This window comes from Phyllopteryx taeniolatus, chromosome 16, assembly GCF_024500385.1.
Source record: "Phyllopteryx taeniolatus isolate TA_2022b chromosome 16, UOR_Ptae_1.2, whole genome shotgun sequence".
NCBI classification, from domain to species: domain Eukaryota; kingdom Metazoa; phylum Chordata; class Actinopteri; order Syngnathiformes; family Syngnathidae; genus Phyllopteryx; species Phyllopteryx taeniolatus.
The window spans coordinates 16,466,760-16,487,894 of NC_084517.1; the positions used below are offsets into that span (position 1 = coordinate 16,466,760).

Below are 21,135 nucleotides of genomic sequence, written 5' to 3' on the forward strand. Positions count from 1 at the left end.
ATTGTTCCCATCCACAATTAACGTTTCAGACATCGGCAATGTAATTTCCCCCAGGACTAATGACGTCGCTTTTTCCCGTTGGTGTGTGTCGGGTTCGTCATTACAGATATAAACAATTAAATTCCAGAGTAGCAATAGCAGTGTTTGGGAAAAAAACAAAAGATTAAAGATCAGTATTTTTGCATTAAAGATTAAATGCAAATATACTGTACTTAAAAGTTAAATACCACTAAACTGTACTGAACAAATGTACGGGATTTAAAAAAATGTTGACGCCACTGTAATATGCACAGTTTGAACATTTAATTCAGTGATTCTATTGCGTGCTGCTAGAGGGCGCCTGCGTACCACTGTTGTTTCTCGTACCACACAAAATCACTGAACTATGCAATTACGTATTTAATGAGATATACTACATGGATAAAGAGGCATACATACATTTTAATGATTCATTTTTAGGAGAAAAAAAGGCTACATTGATAAATATTACAGAATTCCTAATTATGTAAATGGCCAGTGTGCCGGATTAAAGAACGGGGCAGGTCACCATGTGCCCACCCCTGGTATAGATAAATGGGTGACCTGTAATCCATCATAGGGTAAAAAGAAGGCGACGTTACATTTGAATGTAGAGGAAGTTCCCCCACATGCGAAAAGACATGAGAAACCTTATTTTCCTGCACGCGACATGTCTCGCCTGACTTCCTGTTTCTTGAGGCCGCAGAGAACAATTTCCTCTCTCCCACGCTAGCATACACACGCCCACACACACACGCATGCACACACACACACATGCACAATGATGACTAGAGTACAAAGCAGCGCTGACATCCTTTTACTGCATGGAGGGATGAGGGGCGGGGAGCGGGTGATGGTTTGACGATGGCCTCCTTCTTTCTTTCTGTATGTCTGTCTATCCATTCTCGGAAGTATTTCTCCATGATGTCACACACACAAGAAAAGAGCAGCACTGTTCCTGTCAAGAAGGGCAAAGGGTTAGGGTCGGTGTCACACACACACAAGAGACACCACTTTTCCTGTCCACGATACAACTAATTATTTGTTACTATGACTTTCTCGATAACTTACGACATTTTCTTCCGCTCAAACGTTCAACTTTTTCAAGTAGCATTACAACTTTTTTTTTTCTTTTAGACCACCCATTTTACCCACTTATTTTATTGTTGATGAGTTTAACAGCAGAATTCGGCAACGCCCCACTAAAAAAACAAAAATACTAACAAAAACTAAGCCGACGAGGGGAACTGATGAAGTCAGGAAATTGAAAAGAACTCTGCAGTCTGGCAGAGAGATAATATACAAAATATAAAATCACAATCAACTACCAAATATTGTGCAACCAGCTAAAGGTTCATGACAATGCGGTCAGGGATTCGAGAAATGCTTATTTTCAGAGGTGGGTAGGAACGCGCTACATTTACTCTGTTACATTTACTCAAGTTTTGGATAAATTGTATTCGTCAGAGTAGTTTTAATGGAGCATACTTTTTACTTTTACTCTAGTATTTATGTTAAGAATGGTACTTTTACTCTTACAAGAATCTACATGCTGTTCGCTACTTTCATTTATCAATAATTGCGTGCAACGATCTATTTTGAGACTTTTGTTGTACAGGTGTGTACATCTTGCCAATCCCCGCTACTTATCCAGTCAAATGTTTATAATATTCACACATACCAGTATTAACTGTATGGCGCAACCCCAAGGCATTCAGAACACATGTCAGGGCACACATTCAGGTATGTTCTGAAGTTAACACATACATTTGTTTAGTACACGCTGTTGATTTATGTTAATAATAACGCAGTGCTATCGCTGCTTTACCCCAAGATTGCTATCGCAATGATGCATGAACATGATCAACCAAACATTCTACAATGAAGTGTTCAGAGTACTATTACAAAGTTTAAAACAAAAATGGAGTTTTTCTTATAAAGAAGCTCCACCCAGCTGAAATAGCTTTGATGTAATTTAGTTAGCGTTGCCATTTTATTGTAGTTTACATAGTATTATTATTGTGTGGTTGTTAAATCTATTCCCCCCCAAAAAGCAATTCCTTAGCCTTTGTTAGGTGTTTGTGAAAATGTGCTTGCACATCCGATGAATCTTCGTGGGGGGGGGGGCTTAGCCCCCGAGTCCATGAAACCTAGTGACGGACTGCACCCAGCCCGAGGTCAATATGTCATTATTTTAAACTTGTGTGTGTGTGTTTGGACGATCGGGAGGGTTTGATTTTTAGCACTTTACATTTTCTTTTAATTTAACGCTCTTTATAAATAAAGATTGATTGATTGATTACAATATTTTTTTTTTAAAATGTGGAAATTTTGATCTGACAGCACCAATATGACACATAATTTAACAGCAGGCTATATTATCATATTTGTAACTTTAAAAAAAAAAATCATTTGTTTTCTTTTTACGCGAATACATCCCAAATGCAAATGGTCGCGTGACATCAACCCCCTGGCGTGTAATTACTAATCAGCGACCGGCCGCCTCCGCTGTGACGTCCCCCGCGCCCCAAGTTGGCAAGGTGAAAGGGGGCTCCCGTCTTCTTTTTTTTTTTTTGGGGGGGGGGGCGGCCAGCATGCCTTCCAGTGGCGTGTCATCCGCCATAACTCTGCTGTGCTTGGGTAGCCTGTTGTCCAGCGTCACCTGGTACATGATCGACGATCAGAGGTTTGTTATGAATTTACCCGTGGTGGTATTGCAAGCATTATTGGGGACACGTGCTACCCTCAACCACAGCTGCCACACACACGCATGCATCCGCGGAGCTATTCTGTGCAATGAATGAATCATTTGCTCCTCCGAGAGATGTGTAATCGCAGATGATTTGTGCATTGACCGAATGCAATCCTTTCCTGTTCACGTAGCTGAAGTGGTGTTGTGTGATGCTGCTTCAATTCAAACAGTGGCTGCAATCCACGGCTCCAATGCGTTTGGGAGACCCTTTGTTTAATTTCGGCTTGTTGGTGGCCAACATTACAATTATTACATCATTCCACCTTTTTCCTCATCACATTCCAACCCCCCCCCCCCCCCCCCCCAATAACATTTAATGATCACAAATGAAGATTCAAATGCAGTATACTGTTTTACAAAAAAAAAAATAATGTTGGTTGAGCTGTCAAATTAGGGTTAATTGCATTCAAATTTGGGTATTTCATGGTGAATTCCATGTGATATTCTTCCATGTGATATTCTTCAACTCAATGTTTCTTGTCTTTTTCCCCCCCCCCCTCATCTTTGCTCAAAATGTTTTTATTTTTATTTTTTTATTATTTTTTTTGTGTGCAACTTTCTAACTTTTTCTTGTGATGTTATGACTTGGATTATTCTTATTTGTTTCCATGTTGTACAACCTTTGGAGTCTCTGACAGGAGAGGATTTGCCATCTTGAAAATAATTTTTTTTCCATGTGGCTTGTGCCTCTGGCTACTTTGCATATCCACAGTGTCCTGGCCTCTCACACGCCGCCTGCTCAGAGGAAAAGTTCCCCGTCTGTGCTTTGTAAAGGTTGCAGGTGAGACAAGTGGCCTCTTTGTCATTCATTAGTTATTTCCCGTAATAATAATAATAATAATACTTTGTGTATTGTGTACGTCACAGGGAACTGATTGACGACGTGTTGAAGCGACACTCACAAAAGTGGGAGAAGAACGAGGAGAACTACTGGAATTTTACGTAAGACGAACAAGCAGATTTGTGCAAATGAATGTAAAAGCGAGCATGCAAAGCAGCCTGATGCTAAGATCATGTGACTGATGCTAACTGGGGGCGCTCAGCTGAGCCTCGAGAACAGGAGCTCAAGTTGTTCGTTGGTCCCCAAAGGTCGAAGCTGAGCCGCTCGTGTCGAGGGTTCGAGAAGGCCATCATCACACAGGCCAACACGCCCGTGGGAACCAAAATCGTGTACGATGCCGAAATGACCAAAACTCTGCGGGTGACACCGGCCATCTTTAAAACGTTCATCAAGGCACGCATGACAACTATTTTTCATAACATCTTACTTTTTTTTCTAAAACTATTTATTGGTAATGTCTTTATTATTTTTATTTTTTTTTAAATAACTGACTTTCTCTAAACTTTACAGCTAAGCTCTCGAAATGTAACTTTTTTTTTTTTGTTTTCTCCCTCATAACTTGGTCTTTTTCGGAGCATTTCGTACGACTGTCTCAGCTTTTCATGACTTTCAGTCAATTTGACTTTTTCTTGTAACATTCTGACTCTTTTCATAACCATTTTTTGCTCAACTTTTTTTTATAGCGTTATGACTTCTAACTTTTAATTTTGACTTATGACATTATTTTCCTCTTAATTTAGCCTTTGTCATCGACTTACAGTATAACGGACTTTTTCCTCAGTGTTTTTCTTGTAACTGATTTGTAACTTTAGGACTTTCACCTTTTGATTTTCCTCTTAACATTTTGACCTTATTTTAGTTTTTATTTTCACTTAACTTTCCTGATAACCAACTTTTTTTCTCATAACGTTTTCTGTCCATTTTTATGCGTAACTTTGACTTTCTCAACTTTTCATGACTTTTCTCAACCTTTCTCCTTTATGACTTCCAACTTTTTTCATGACATCACATTTTCTCAACTTTTCTGAAACATGACTATTTTCTTGTAATGTTAAAACTTGTTCTTAAAATGCCTTCACTGCCATTGACGGCTTTAAAAGTCAAATATCCATGTTAACCAGGAGGGCTGGTAGTGAATGGGTTTTAAATTTACAACTATTTTCTCATTATACAACCTTGTCACGTTACTATAAAACTTTCCTCTTCTCATAACTACTTGACTTTTTCCTTGTTTTTCTCATGACTTTTTCTCCTAACCTTCCTATTCTCACGATTTTTCCCCCCCCCCCAAAATCTTTTGTTTTTTTTCTTCCACCCCCCTCAATAAGATTACTATTTCTTCTCAGCTTTATGCTCACCGCCGCTGACTTTCTGAAAGCAACACTAACCTTGATTTCTAGGAGCATCCATTCTCCAACAGGAAGTTCGACACGTGCGCCGTGGTCGGCAACGGAGGCATCCTGATGGACAGCGGCTGCGGAAAAATGATCGACTCTGCTCAATTTGTGATGAGGTGCAATCTACCGCCTTTGAATGACGATTATGGCAAGCACGTGGGCGTCAGGACCGACCTCGTCACGGCTAACCCAAGCATCTTCAAGGACAAGTGAGCACAGCAACCAATCCTTTTTAACCATATTTTTTGCTGTAACATTGCCGCAATAATGTTCCCTGTTAAAATTACAGCGGAGCCTCTGAGGTCTCTTTTGTTACAATGGTTGGCTTTCAGATTGTTTTAATGCCAAAACAAAATGTCCCAGGACAAATAATGTGAATTTAAACTGTTATGATGATGCAGATATGAACTGCACAGGCTTTTTCAGGTTTTTAAGTCATATTTTACCAATCCAAAGACATAATCACTGTATAATAAGACTAGTAAAACTACTCACCCTTTGGCAGACACACAATGCTGAGCAAACGGGCAGTTGTTTACCTTGGCATCTGCTTGCGTTATAGTCAATAGATCAGTTTTCCCATTTTCCACCACTGGTACACTTCACAAAAAGCAAGACTTCTGGAATTAACTTATCTTTAATGAGTTACTCAAGATTAAAAAAAAATTTTTTGTCCTCAAAATGTTAACGCTTTACATCAAAACCATTACAAGTTCACAAACAGTCTTATTTTGGAAATAGAAACTCTCAATTATGCATTACCGCCACCGATGGGACTGGAGTAGAAACTGGTATCTGGCAGTGGGCAGCAACCATAGTGCGAGTTTTGTTCTGTTGTTGTGATGTTAAGCCCTCCTGCGGTTTTCCCTCCAGGTACGACTCTCTGTCGGGACGACGGCGGGGTGTCGTGGAGAGACTCAAGAGCTATGGCAAGTCTCTGATCCTCCTTCCCGCCTTCTCTTTCGGAGTTAATACTCGGGTGTCTCTGCGGGTAGCCTACACCCTGGAGGACTTTGCCAGCCCCTCCCGCGCTGTGTTCTTCAACCCGGACTACCTGCGTAATCTCTCCCTGTTCTGGGCGACCAATGGCCTGAAGTCCCAGAGGCCCAGCACGGGCTTCATGATGGCCAGCCTGGCTCTGGAGGCGTGCTCCAACGTGCACCTGTATGGCTTCTGGCCCTTCAGCAACCACCCGTATGGACTCTACACGCTCACCAATCATTACTACGATGATCACAAGGCCAATCGGGAGTTCCATGCCATGCCCGTGGAGTTTGACCTGCTGCTCAAGCTGCACAGTCGAGGCGTGCTCAGACTTCACCTCAGACCTTGTCCAACCAGCAAAAATTAGTTCTGGAAATGGGCAAGTGAGGTGACTCCTTTGCACGCAAAACCAAACAATGATGACCGTTTGAGCTTTAAAGGTTATTTATTACTGGATGTTATCCAGCTGGAGTCTGGAAGAACTGAAAAGCTAATCCTGAGGCCTTTTGAGCGGGATCACGCAGTGCTTTTCAAGCCAATTACAATTCGGTGTTGGGCCATTTTAGATCAAAATGAATCTTGGTCAAAAAAATGTTTACAGGTTAACCGGATGAAATATTGTTCTCGACTGGAAATCAATATGCCTTCCAACTTTCAGCTAACAAGTACAAAGGAGATTTAGGTTTGCGCATGGAAAAAATAAATAAAATAAAGTACTAACAAAATGTATTCTGTATATTGCAATAATAAAATTAGAATTTTTGAGACAATGGTTGAATGGTTTAGGTTTTAATAAAGAACTAGGGCTTCTACAGTGCCTTCAAGGAAACTGGGTCGAATAAGAAGGTATTATTTCTTTAAGACACCTGAGCCCCTCCTTTTAGGGAATGTTCTTTTTGATGTTTGGAATTTGGCTATGTCTAGAAAGGTATTTGTAATTATAAATATCATTAGGCTAAAGACAAAAATACCAATGGGCCTGGTTTGGAGCCCTAAAGGATGCCATGCTCTCATTTGAGTGAGAAGCATAAGTACATGATTGTCCTTTAACATTAGTGAGACATGAAGAGTGTGTGTACAGGAAAAATGGTAATGGGCACAGTTTATAGCCCTGAGGGATGCTGATGCCCCAAACCTAGATTTAAGGTTGGCTCACTTTTTTTTAAGCTCATTACAGTATAAATGGTTGACTTGTACAGTTTTGGAGTGTTAGGAATGTGACAAATCCATGATGCCAGCTGCCTTTCATTAATGTTTGCTGCGCCTACATCAACAAAGTGTAAGCCAAAATAATGTTTGTTCCTGCCTTTCTTAAAACCGCATAAGAGGCTGTAGCTTGCCAGATAAAATTCCCTTAAATTGAAGTGATTTCGATGTCCTGTTTTGGACGGCATCGTCGTCATGCCTCCTTCCACTTGGCACGAAAGCCGTTTTGAAACTCTGAGCTGCGTAAGTGTTCCCCAGCGAGGACGCCGGCCACTGGGAAGGAACGGAGTGCTGCAGCTGCGTGTCCAACCGGGTCACAATTGGGCTGGATGACTGCTTGTGTGCGATCCCTCTCTGGGAAAACAAACATTGCATCCTGTTTCATGCCCTAATTTGCTGGGTACACTGACCCTGAGCTAATTTTAGAGATTGTTTACAAATGCAGGCTATTATAATGACTTTAAAAAGTGATCTGGACTCTTTGGTTAGTTTAATTCATCCAGATGTTCGCATGTCTGGTCCACTCTTACGTGTGATGTCCTGAAGCAGGACAAGGAGAGGAAAACCCAGGTGAAGTTGGAGATGCATTCATGCATAGTGCATCTGGAATATAAAGGATTCAATTATGATTGCCGTACGTGCAAAACATCCCAATTTGTCTTTTGTTCCTAGTTTCAGCTTCTCTAGTTTGTTTGGCTTTTGTTTTTTTCAATGTATTTTTTTATTTTTTTATTTTATGAAACACACTATTTAATTAGGGCTTGAGTAGCTCTTGGAATTGGATTTGTTATTGTTCAAATGAATGAATTGAGTTTTGGGGGGCATCAGCATCAACATAACACAATTGTCATCACGTTGGCCAAAACCAACCAACTCAACTAGTCTGGTTTGTCACATTCTGTTTTAAACTTTTAAACTTTTTCTCCTACGCTGACTTTTTTTCCTCGCAACTTTGCACCTTGACAAGTTTTTTTTTTTTTTTTTTCTTAACCTGACGTTTTCTCATAATATTACGACATTCTTCAGTAATTTTACATTTTTATAACTTACAGCTTTCTATCAACTTGAATTGTTTTTGTAATTTCACATTTTTTCTCTGTAATTTTGTTTTATCGTAACTCAACGTATTTGAAACATTGCAACTTGTGACATCACGACTTTTTCTCACAACTTTTGGGACTGGTAATTTTACAAATTTTGTTTTTCTGTAACTATAACTTTTCTTTTTACTGCCATTTTCCCCTCCCAATAACTACATTTCGTCTTGACTTAGTGGCAACTGACTTCCCCCCCCCCCCCCTTCAACACTGACTTTTTATTGTCATTTTTCTCAGTAACTTAGTTTTTTCCTAACTTACTGGCAACTTGACTTTTTCTCTCAATTTTTGGACTTTTCCGTGGCACTTTGACTTTTTCATCACGACTTTAGTTTTGAGTTGATGTCACATTGATACCAAAATCATGTGGTATCGCACAGCAATGTGATCTTTCTGGTTTAAAAAAATAAGAATTCCGTCATAGAGTAGATGATAATGTAAACGTAATGAGTATGCCACCCTTGTTAACACGACGACAGCATTTTGAAATCTGAAATTACGCAACATAAAACGACACTACTATTGTTACAGTCTTGAAAACAGTCCTCTGTGAGAGTTAAAGTACAAACTGCTAAGTCACGCTGCTTGCACAACAGGCGTGGGTAACCCACAGCCTGTATTATACGTCATCGTCCATCCACTTATCTATATTTGCTAATGGTCTCTCATTAGGGTGGTGGATGAGCTGGAGCTTACCCCAGCTGACTTTACATTCACGCCAATGGACAAATTTGAGTCCTCAATGAACGAAGCTGACTTTTAGAGAAGTGGGGTACACCTTGGGCTGGTCAGTCCAGGGTCTCGGTCAGTCAATTGCAGGGTCTGCACGGCTTTACTTTACTCCATTGTTTTAAATACACAATGTATAATTCTCTTTATGTTAACTTTGATAGTAAAGTCAAAGTAAAAAAAATCTGTCAAATGAAATTCTGAGCGGCACGGTGGATGACTGGTTAGAGCGTCAGCTTCACAGTTCTGAGGACCCGGGTTCAATCCCCGGCCCCGCCTGTGTGGAGTTCGCATGTTCTCCCCGTGCCTATGTGGGTTTTCTCCGGGCACTCCGGTTTCCTCCCACATCCCAAAAACATGCATTAATTGGAGACTCTAAAATTGCCCGTAGGCATGACTGTGAGTGCGAATGGTTGTTTGTTTCTATGTGCCCTGCGATTGGCTGGCAACCAGTTCAGGGTGTACCCGCCTCCTGCCCGATGACAGCTGGGATAGGCTCCAGCGCGCCCGCGACCCTAGTGAGGAGATGCGGCTCAGAAAATGGATGGATGAATGAAATTCTGCAGTCTGGAGGGAAAAATGGAGGGCTAGCATAAGGGATGTGCACCCATCTGCGTTCATCATACAGCGCACACCCACTCACAAGTTTGTGTGCGTGTCAAGGTTGCGCTTCCTCTTATGTTTCGCTTCCGCTCTCTTCTGTGAGAGGAGCTCCCCCCATCCCCACCCTGTTCCCCTCCCCTGGCTAGTAGGGGGTGTCACCGGACTCCAAAGAGGCGTCTGTGGGCCTCTCCGAACATGTGTCCCTGGAGGCTAATTAGGTCCAGGGCACTCGTGTTACCGCCTGCCTCCTCGTGCCAAGGGGGAAGACGAGAGATGTGGGAGTCTGTTTGGGTGGAGGACGGCCCAGGGAGGGGAGGGGAGGGGAGTGGAGTGGGTGTTTTTTTTTGTTTTTTTTAAGGAAGTGGAGACCTTTAGAAGCAGAAGATTTTTAGCTTTGGGGACGACGCTGAGGATTATGATTTCTTTTTTTTTTGAGCACGGAAGACATGACGAGGATGGACTGTGCATGGAAAGTTAGATGCGGGGGGAGTATTGTTTGGAAGTGAGGTAGACTAGAGAGTGATTGAGAGAGAGAGAGAAAGAGAGAGAGAGAGAGAGAGAGAGAGAGAGAGAGAAAGGGAGAGGGAGGTGCAGCTGAGGCTCAAGTAGGAACTATGACAGCCCATGGACACTGGGCCAGACAAGGTGCGCTCGGCGAGGCGTTCGCCAGCTGAAACGGGAGCGAGACCGCGAACCAGCATGGCCTCAGGCGTGTCCTTTATGATCACTCTGCTTTGCGTGGGCAGCCTGCTGTCCACTATCACCTGGTACATGATTGACGACGAGAGGTGCGTTTGTCTAGTCATCGCTTGAATTCCGTTTCTAAAACTCTAAAAGTCACAGGGGTCACCGACATGGTGCCCGCGGGCACCGGGTTGCCCCCAAGGACCACATGAGTAGCCCATAGGCCTGTTCTAAGGCCTGGGGGGCTGCATCTCACTTCTTTTGTCGCTATTCTTTTTTTAAAAAAAAGTGTTTTGAAATCATACCTGCTTTGGTGTAACTCAGGATTATTCATTTCTTTATTTATTTTGTCACTTTTGTGCATGTGACCAAACCATAGCATGCGTGGAGACGAGCTATGAAATGAAAATGAGCAAATGATTTACCCCAAAATATTTGGAGCAAATTACTGGTAGCCCTTCGCATGAATGAGTCGGCCTTCCCAAGAAGTAGCTCTCAGTTTCAAAAAGGTTGAGGACCCCTGCTTCAGAATCTAGGCGACCTTTTGATGGAGAACCCCTAACTCAAATCTGTACAATTGTTGATCTCTTGAAAAGGTTGCAGCCCACTAGCATATACCAGAGCGGCAAAGAAAACCATCCAGTCGGGTTAGCCTGAAAGTATTTTATACCGTAAGGATTTTCATCCAACTGTCAATCCACCGTGTAAACCCGGAACTGGAAAGATTTTTTACTCCAGCTGCCTCAATTATCTTATCACGGTCCGAACAAACTGGTCAGACCATCAAACGAAACCTATCTTGTCCGGTTTTAAATTGATTTCTGATTGAATCAGTTAATCGCGGTCTGAACAAATTTGGTTAGACCAAGAAACTAAACCTAGTCGGATTCGAAAAATATTTTTCGACTAACTTCCTTTTGAGCAGTGTATCATGATCTGAACAAACAGCTCAGACCGATAAATTAAGCCCATCTTGTCGTTTTTTTTGATGAATGATCTATTAGGGGTTAACTTGTCATCTAAAGTTTTTGTATACATGAGACTAAAAAATGTTTTTACTTCAATGGGGTTGTTTGATTAGTTGAGCAAAGTCTGAACAAATTGGTTAGACCAACACAATTGACCCATCTCGTCTGGTTTTTCCTTTGCCATTTGTCTTGCTCAGCATTGGATGATTTATTAGGAAATAACTTGTCACCTAAAGTTATTGTACACATAGTCTAAAAAAGATTTTTCCACCAACTGTCGTTTGTTTTGTCCATCAAAGTCTGAACAAACTGGTTAGACCGACAAACTAAAACCATCCAGTTGGGTTTGTCCTTTGTCATTGGTTTCTTTTGGCCCTGGACGATCTATTTATTAGGACTTAACTCATCACCGAAAGTTCAAAAATATATCAATACATATTTGACACCATCTCTCTTTAGTATTGTTCATCACGAACTTGTCAGAATGACAAACTAAGCCCATCTAGTCGTTTTCCCCACTGTCATTGGCCTTCTACTTCACCAGATAATGTCTAAATTACTACATTATTTTTTTTGGTCTACCTAACGTGAATATTTTCAGACATTTTTTTTTTTAGTCCGTCCTTTGAGCTTTTCATCAAAGTCTTAACAAACTGGTCAGAATAACAACCCAAACCCAACTAGTCAGGTTTGTCATCGTTGTCGCTTATCACCAGATGATTGATGAAGCGTCAAGCTGTCATCGAAAGCCGTTGTGGACCCGAGTTTTACTACGGGCATTCAAATCCATGATCATTTTCACTAGAACCAACCAACGCATCGTGTTCAGTGGATGTAGAGAGGCTCGCCTTTTTCATGGATTATCAGTGCATGATCCATCGGCTCCTGTTAACATTACTGTTAACAGGAGCCCTTTGCTATCACAATATGTAACAATGCTGTACGCTGGCTAGAAACAAACATGTTGCCACAGGACTGTGGGAAAAGCAAATCTCCACAGATTCTAATGACATGACTGTAATGTAAGGAATCTGCAGAATCTATAATATGGCTCAACCCTTTCGAATAATGTTTACTCAAGGGACACTTCTGCTACCATTGCTAAAAAAAAGAAAAGAAAAGAAGAATGGATGTTTTTATTGCGTAAATTCAGAACAATAAACATTTTTCTCGCAGCTTTATGTTTTTTTTTTCTCGTAACTTTTCAACTTTTTCTCAAAACTTCATGCTTTCTTCTCAGGCTGATTTTTTTCTTTCCCTCACAGCCTTACGACTTTATCTCCCGACCTTTCATCTTTTTTCTCACGATGACATTTTTGCCTGACCTTAAGACTTTTTTTTTTCTCTGGGTATTTGAACTTTGTTACATCTTAAGTTTATGACTTGTTTCTTCCTAACATTACGACTTTTTCTCCCAACCCCCCAACTTTTTTTCTTGTCTTGACTTTTTATTTGTAACATTTCAACTGTTTTCTTCTAACCTCACAACTATTTTGTAATATCCATCCATCAATCCAACTTTATGCTTCTTTTTATTTTTTTTTATTTTTTACTATAACTAGATTTTTATCACAGCTTTATTTTTGTTTTCTTGGAACTTTACAAATTTGTATGACTTTTACTGGCAATTTTATGACTTTTTTTTACAATCTTCTCTCAGCTTGAACCTTTTTTCCGTAACTAAGCTTTCTCCTAAAGGCATTATTTTCTCGTAACATTGCAATTTTTCTTTTCAGCGTTACATTTTGTTTGGTTTCTAAATGATTTTTTTTTTTAAACATCACAACTTTTACTTTTTCTTACCTTTTCTTTCCATGACTTACTGCCAATAACATTTTTTTCTCTCTCTCATTACCTTGTGACTTTTTCAGAACACAAAACATCAAACTTTATCACCTTATCATGAGCTCTTTATCGGACTCAAACATAGCCGGTTTTAAGTGCAGTTTGTAATATTGACTTAGTTAAATCTTAGTTCAAAGTACAAGCCCCGAGTCCAATGAAGTTGGAACGTTGTGTAAAACGTAACTAAAAATCAGAATCTGTTTGGCGACAAACAAGAAGATAACAGATTGAATTCAATCGAGCAGAATGAAAACAAACTCCCTTTTGTACTGTGCACCTGGTGCAGGCACTAATAAGCTGGTATTTGCTTAGTACAATAGGTGAACTATCAAGTGACTGAACAGCGTATTGAGTGGCCAGAGTGGATTCAAAATATGATGCGATGTGTGTCAAACATGAGCGTAACTGAGGGGACACAATGAATGCGGAGAACAAGCTATTAATACGAACTTTGAGCTCAGTCGTGAAATAAAGAGTGCTCAAAGGTGCAGCTGACTTGCCGTGCATTGGCACGTGTTCTATCAATACTAAAAAGCAAAGGTCAATACAGTGCACGCTACATGTATTTTAGAAGTACATTATTATTATTTCAATTATAATATTATTTAAAAACATAAGATATATATATATATATAATATTGTAGACCATTTACATTATTTTGACTTAAATACACCTATGTGTGTAAAAAAAGAGAAAAAACAGACTTGTATTATTTTTTTTGTATCCTTTAATTATGATGGTTTTAAAAACAATCATTATTACCGCAGAAAAAAAATATTGTAGTCTAAGACACGCTGCTTTGTGTTTCCACAGTGCGGTGGCTTCTCACAAACCACCCCCTCAGAAGAAAAGTCCTTCTGAGCCCTCTGCACTTTGTAAAGGCTGCAGGTGAGTGCGTACACTTGCACAAGTGGCCTCTTTGTTTTTACTGTCATTCAGGTTTTTCGACAAACTTTATTTATGTAATTTGCGCACATGTCGGTCACAGGAAACTGATTGACGACGTGTTGAAGCGTCATTCTGAAAACTGGAAGAAGAACGAGGAAAACCACCGAACATTTACGTAAGGCAAACTGGTACGACGTAGATATACAAAATATGCGCTACAAGCGGACAAAGCTGACATGCAAAGCAGACCGATGTTTAAAAAAAAAAAAAAAAGGGTGTCGTGTGTCGGTCCCACAGCTCCAAGCTGAGCAGCTCGTGTCGAGGGTTTGACAGGGCCGTCGTCACGCAGGCCAACACGCCCGTGGGAACCAAGATTCAATACGATGGAGAAAGGGGCAGGATACTGCAGGTGACGCCGGCCATCTTCAAAACCTTCGCAAAAGTAAGCAGCGCACAGCACACTCTATTAGTAAATTTATAACCAATATAAGCTATAATATATCCATAGCATATTTTCATGCGTGTTTTGTTATTGTGGCGCTGATGAGTCAAACAAGGAAATGTAGGCTCTTTTGGCTAAAAGAAGAAGAAGAAGAAGAAGCTTTATTGCGCAATTAGCAGGATGAACACACTGGCATCCTACACAGCTGCTAAGTCGTGGCCAGGAAACCTTTGGTGATGCAGCGAACGTGAGCGGAAGGACATTATTCATCACATGACACACAGTCATGGTTTCAAGAGGGGAAAAGTGCCCACATTCAGTACCAACTAGGCCGACATATCACGAAGATACACACCTACAGTATATCAATGCGGGCCGAAATAAAGCCAAGAAAAGAGCAACGCTTAGCTTGTATAACTACAACTATTTATAAAAGGGCACCAAAAAGAAGGCTGGGAAGTAGCATGGCTTTCACCGTGTCGACATGATACAATACAGTTGTTCCTTGACTTGCAATTTTAATTCATTCGGTCATCATGTTTGTAACTCAATTTACTCATACTTCAAATCAACATCCCCCACTGAAATGCATTGAAATGTTCTGAATCCATTCCATCCTGACCTTGACGTGCGTTGACTTTCAGGAGCATCCGTTCTCCAACCGGACGTTCGAAACGTGCGCCGTGGTCGGCAACGGAGGCATCCTGATGGACAGCGGCTGCGGAAACATGATCGACTCGGCTCAATTCGTGATAAGGTGCAATCTTCCGCCTTTGAACGACGAGTACGGCAAACATGTGGGCGTCAGGACCGATCTCGTCACGGCCAACCCCAGCATCCTCAAGGAAAAGTGAGCACGGCAACCAATCTTATAACACACCTGCCAGACCATAAGTCCTGCCATACAACTAACGCGGTGATTCTCAACTGGTGGGGTTAGAAACCAAAAGCGGGTGGCGGAACCATTTTGGGAAAAAAAATCTTCGTATTCTGTTTTTTTTCGGTACGGTTCAGAGGTGTACTATGATTGGTAGGTTGCTTGGTTAATTGGTTGGTCAGTCAGTCGGTCGGTTGATGAGTTGGTCAGCTTGTTGATTAGTTGGGTGGTTGGTTAGTCAGTCAGTTAGTTATTCAGTGAGTAGAGTTTGGTCGGTGGGACAGCCAGTCAGTCAGTTAGCTGGGAGCTTGATTAGTTAGCATGATTTTTCAAATAGTACACTCCGGATGACAAGAGAAAAGGTTTACGTGTGATGTGCATCATTGGAACGGAAACCAACCCTATTACCTGTCGCGATCATTTTCGACTTGAATGACCACACTTCTGACGTGGGCATCTCTGCACTTGTTGAGACGCGAAATCCCACCGGCGCTTTTCCCCCGCAGGTACGAATCTCTGATGGGACGACGGCGGAGCTTTGCGGAGAGACTGCAGAGCTATGGAAAGGCCCTGATCCTCCTTCCCGCCTTCTCGTACGCCTTCAACACGGGGCTGTCAATGCGGGCGGTCTACACCCTGGACGACTTCGGCAGCCCCGCTCACGCCGTCTTCTTCAACCCAGACTACCTGCGCAACCTGTCTCGGTTCTGGAACTCCAACGGCCTCAAGTCCCACCGGCTCAGCACGGGCATCATGATGGCCAGCCTGGCTCTGGAGGCGTGCTCCAATGTGCACCTGTACGGCTTCTGGCCCTTCAGCAACCACCCGCACGGACTCTACCCGCTCACCAATCATTACTACGACGACAGGCCGGTAAACGCCAGGTTCCACGCCATGCCCGTGGAGTTTGACCTGCTCCTCAAGCTGCACAGCCAGGGCGTGCTCAGGCTTCACCTCGGGGATTGTCCAGCCAACCAAAAGATGTGACTCATTTGCACTGGGGGGGGGGGGGGGACACATAACACTGAAAACCTTTTAAACCTTAAAGATTATTTATTACTGCGGGTCATCTATCTTGAGTCTGGAGTAATTGTTTTTAAAAGCCATTCTGAGGCCTTAGAGGAGGTTCACACAGTGCCTTTTGTCACTCCAATGTAACTTATCTTGTTTACACGCTCCATCAAGATTGCAAACATTTGCCGAAACGCCTAAATGCCACTGTATTTTATTTTCACACGTTACAATATTGTGTAGCTTTCTTGTGACTGCGCTTCATTGCCAATGACAACTGTTCTGCTCTGGAAACCAAAATGTCCTCAATTTTGTCGTATGAAGGAGAAAAGGTACATACGACGAGTGTAAGAAAGGTGCCAGGACTGGTGTCACCAAAAATAAATCCAATCCAAATCAAATTCAAACTAAAGGTTTTCCCCTTCAACGTAATCCCAAACGCACATTGTCAGCCTTCTCTGCCAGCCTTTCGTGTCTCCTGGAAAGATTCTTCTGGAATCTTCTGCACCTCCGTAGTCACGGCCATCTTGATGCCTTTTTCCAAACGGGTCCCCTTGATGACCCCCTGTGAATTTAGGACAGAGGAAGAATAATCACACGGATGGCAGGTCTGGGGAGTAGCTAGGTTGCTCCAGCAAGCGGATAGTCTTCTCTGTTGGGAAGTGTCTGATGCTCAGGGAATTGTTGAAGCAAAAAGCACAGGATCCCTTTGTAGATGGGCAGGTTGATCATCTGGCCCACACTGAAGGGGGAAACCCACGGTTTGTAGTTTGGATGTGAAATACCTTTTGGGCCGCCAATCCTGGAACCTTTCTGACACATCTTGTACAGATCTTGTTACAACTATAGTTAAAAATTACGACTTTATCCTTGCTACATTACTTTTGTCTCAAGTAATACAAAATATATTTTTATAATTGACATTACATGACATGATGATGTTATTTTAATAATTTAGCAACTTTTTCACATAACTTTATTCTTTTACATCTGAACATTTCTGACATTTTATCGCAACGGTTCAACTTGTAACTTATGGACTAGTTCTCAAAACTTTACCATTTTTAATTCTGGTACGACTCATGACATATTTACTGTTTTCTCAATTTTTCTACTTATTGTAACTTTTGGACTTTTTTTCATGAGGACATGGTGGCTCTTTCTTACAACTTTGTGACTTTTCCTCCCAACCAAATTCATGACATTTTTTATTGCAATTTCCTCTCCTATCTTTTGTCTTGTAACATTACGTATCGCACCCACCGCCGGTATCATTGACTTTTAAATTGCTACTTTTTCTGGCAACTTTAAGACTTTCTGATAAATTTGGTTCTCTCAAAATTAATTTTTCTTTCTCATAAAACAACTTTTTAATCGCAAATTTTCTCAGTAATTTTACTACATTTTCTTGGAACTTTTTGACTTTTTGCCAAAGCATTTAGACTTTTTTACCCTAACATTACAACTTTAAAGCGCCAATTCACGTTTTTCTTTTCCTTGTAACTTTGACTTTTTCAGGTATTTTTATCTTGTAAGTTTTTGTTTTTTTCCGATTACATTACGATTTCCTTCTCGTAATGATACCATTTTTTTCCTTCATACTTTCTTTTCCCTCCAGGGTTAATCTACTATCTAAAAAGTGGTACTTGTTTTTATTTTTTCATTTTTTATTTATTTAAATGCAGATTGTAATCAATTGACATAACTGTGAATTGAGCACTTTGGGTTAGAATTTGGGGCTTTATTTTTCTCAATAACATGTTCATTGTATGGTTGCTATCGTTCTTTGGGTCTGTTACATTGATTTTTATTTTTTTTGTAATGCCTGGAACACACCCACTCGCACACACATTGGAGGTACTTGTAGGGACTATTTAATAGGCAATAAAATAAGCCAAAGTGCTCTACTGACATGTGCCGACGTGCACATTAAACGTCTCACTGAAGCACTGACAACAAAAATAAATGTTGTTTTCTTGAAGGCAAACTTAATGCCTGAGCACACAATATGAACATTTTAGTACCTGATTAGTGACAGAAAAAAAAAATACAAAATTTGAAAAAGTGTCATCATAAAACATTTGTTGACTATGCAGGTTTTTTTTTTTTTTTTTAGTACCATGTTTTAATATTCAACAATTTAACTCCCTTACTTTTGTTTAAATAAGTTAACCATTGTATAATATCTCCAAATAAAAAACGCAATAAAGTAAAATTACTCTCAAACCACACAAAAAGCCAGCAAGAAAAAGCAAAACACACTGAAATATTGAGTTTATAATGTTTTTGTTATTACTCCAGAAAATGGTTTAAATCCACATTGTAAATTTTAGCATTACTTTTTGTAATATTCTCAATGTGAGAATATAACTAACCTACATCGATGTAATGTAACAAAGCAATATAAACAAGAAGCCCAAACAATTGTTTTCTTTGGCACTTTCCATTTATTTTTTTCTTATGAAAATAGGTCTTTTAACATGCATGTTAAACGTACCCATTACAGAATGTAGAAAAAAACTTTGCAAGTAAATTGATTGACATGTATTTTCCAAAGGCATAGGAAAAACACACACATTTGTAGCGATGACAAAACCATCATATTGTTTTATTTTATTGTCAAAGAAAGGGAAAGAAAGCAGCCTGGCCACACAACAGAACACATTGTTTGACAGACAGCTGCCTTCGTGACAAACATTCCCACCAAAGACTCGAGTGTGTCCATGTAAGATACACAAGATAAGCATGGTAGCTTATTGCTTGCTGCCTATTGTGATATTTTGTCTTGTATACAATTGTCGTTGCAGAAGCACAACAGGTGCGGGACCTGAAATATCACATACTTGAGTGTATGGAACTCGATCATAAAAGTCAGCATCAGCATGGGAAAGCATGCATCTTGATGTTGATTACTGTGTAAATATTGAGCTTGTTCTCACGGGATGTAGTACGAAACTGGAAAAGTAATGGCAGTGGCAAAACTTTGCCATTTTTTTTTTTTTTTCAGGGAGCAAACAGCGACGAACGGGCCTGCGCGCCCCCTCGAAATGACCATAAAATTCTGACACCATTTTCCAACCAACAATAGGCAGTGTAGGTTTTGCAATTTGGCATTGCCCATCTGTCTCGGAGACATGTTTCCATTTGGAAGTCATTTTAGCAAATGCCAGAGTAGGACTCCTTTATTTTGATGACTGGATGGCTGCTTCAACTGAAAATGGCAGGTTCCTGTTCAATTTTGTGCATGGGTCCTTGAGACTTTTTCGCGTGTCCTGTTTTGGTAGATATCTCCACCCCATTGTGTGTCAAATTGTAAAACTTTCATCGTAGGCACAATAATTTGCAGGAAATGGCTGCTTCAGTCAAACGTGATCAACTTCCTGTACATTTTTTTGCATGAGTGCTTAAACATGCCCACATATTTCGCTTGTTTGCTGAATCTGGTGCTGGGAGCTGATTTTTTTTTCCACCCCCAAACTTTCCAGGGGTCGCTACTGTGTGAGTTGGGACTGATAGTGTTTCTGACCTCTAAAATACATTGAATGGGTGACTTTTTACATTGCGGCTCGCCAAAAAGCAATTTCTTAAAGCACCGAAAGACGAATCCTAACGATTCCAACAGGACCCTTTTCATGGCGAATCCTCAAAATGACCCTAAAATACGGTCATTTCACACCCACATTACACAGCATAGGTGCCAAAGTGCAAGCCCTGGAATTAGCCCTAAATGGCCGCTTCAAACCAAAATGGGTCACTTTCCGTTCAGTTTTGTTCACAGGTCACTAAAGTCCCTGTAAAGTGAAAATAACTCTTTTCTAAATTTCACACTACAGAGAAGAGTGTGCATAACAACCCTGCCAAATTTGTATGATTCAAAAAATCAACGTCAATATACAAAATGAGGCTTCCAAATCGTCGAAAAATACAGCTGTGAGCGTGTCCACATAATACAGCAAAACAACACCCTGCTTAGCTGTCAACTGTCAATCAAATACCACTACTCTCTAAACTACACTTGGCCACGCCAGCTGACTGTCTGAAAGGAAGATGCATTTTGGGGGTTAAGGCATAGCTAGCTAGCTAACTGCACGCTGATGTGAATGAAGGCGCTCAAGTTCGTGGGGGAGAGGCAACTCATGCCAGACTCCAACATGTGTCATGCAGCGCAGTTTTAGCCATGCCCCCCACCCCCCCAAAAAAAATTAATAAATAAGGAAAACTGAAATGGTGAAAACAGTTTAACACTATTTCTCCACAATTAAGTAGTGCATACGACATAAAATTAACATCAATGATGTATAATGTATTTAGAAACACATTCACTTTACAGGGTCTTTAAGATTGTTATTTTTTTTTTTCATGTGTCCTGTTATGACAGACATGTTCACCCAATTAAGTGTCATTTGGTGCATTTTGTATTTCTTTTATTTTCAAATTTTCCACGGGGCGCTACTGGATGAGTTTGGAGACCTGTAAAATACATTTCCACCCAGATAAACACGCTTGCAAAATATTGGCGAGTTTTCAGGCATGTCGAGGCCACCCCACCAAAAAAAGGCAGCTCACCCGTAAGTTTTCAGGTGGGAAGGGATTTGAATGCACTTTCTTTGGATGTAAATCATCACCCGCCAGTCTGCATTCTAGCCTTTTGCTTTGTTCTATTCAAAGGCAAACTTGAGTGGCGCCATCTACGTCGGCGGGAGTAGCCTTTCATGCTCAGCTGACTGTCACTAACATTCACCCAGGCGTTTCAGCTACGCAAACACGAGCTCGTTTGGGGGCATTCTGACGC

General features: G+C 40.9%; 2 protein-coding genes across 2 annotated transcripts; both read left to right on the forward strand.

The window, feature by feature from the left end:
- Positions 1-2,503: 2,503 nt before the first annotated feature.
- On the forward strand, positions 2,504-6,817 carry LOC133466186 (alpha-2,8-sialyltransferase 8E-like). Its single transcript, XM_061749649.1, has 6 exons — positions 2,504-2,704; positions 3,483-3,551; positions 3,638-3,712; positions 3,860-4,004; positions 5,012-5,217; positions 5,882-6,817. Exons 1-6 carry the CDS (start codon positions 2,613-2,615, stop codon positions 6,357-6,359), a joined length of 1,065 nt encoding a protein of 354 aa, XP_061605633.1. The 5' UTR covers positions 2,504-2,612; the 3' UTR covers positions 6,360-6,817.
- A 3,143-nt stretch (positions 6,818-9,960) lies between these two features.
- On the forward strand, positions 9,961-18,324 carry LOC133465654 (alpha-2,8-sialyltransferase 8E-like). The gene is made up of 6 exons (XM_061748668.1): positions 9,961-10,415; positions 13,939-14,013; positions 14,114-14,188; positions 14,311-14,455; positions 15,100-15,305; positions 15,839-18,324. Exons 1-6 carry the CDS (start codon positions 10,252-10,254, stop codon positions 16,317-16,319), a joined length of 1,146 nt encoding a protein of 381 aa, XP_061604652.1. The 5' UTR covers positions 9,961-10,251; the 3' UTR covers positions 16,320-18,324.
- Positions 18,325-21,135: the final 2,811 nt, after the last annotated feature.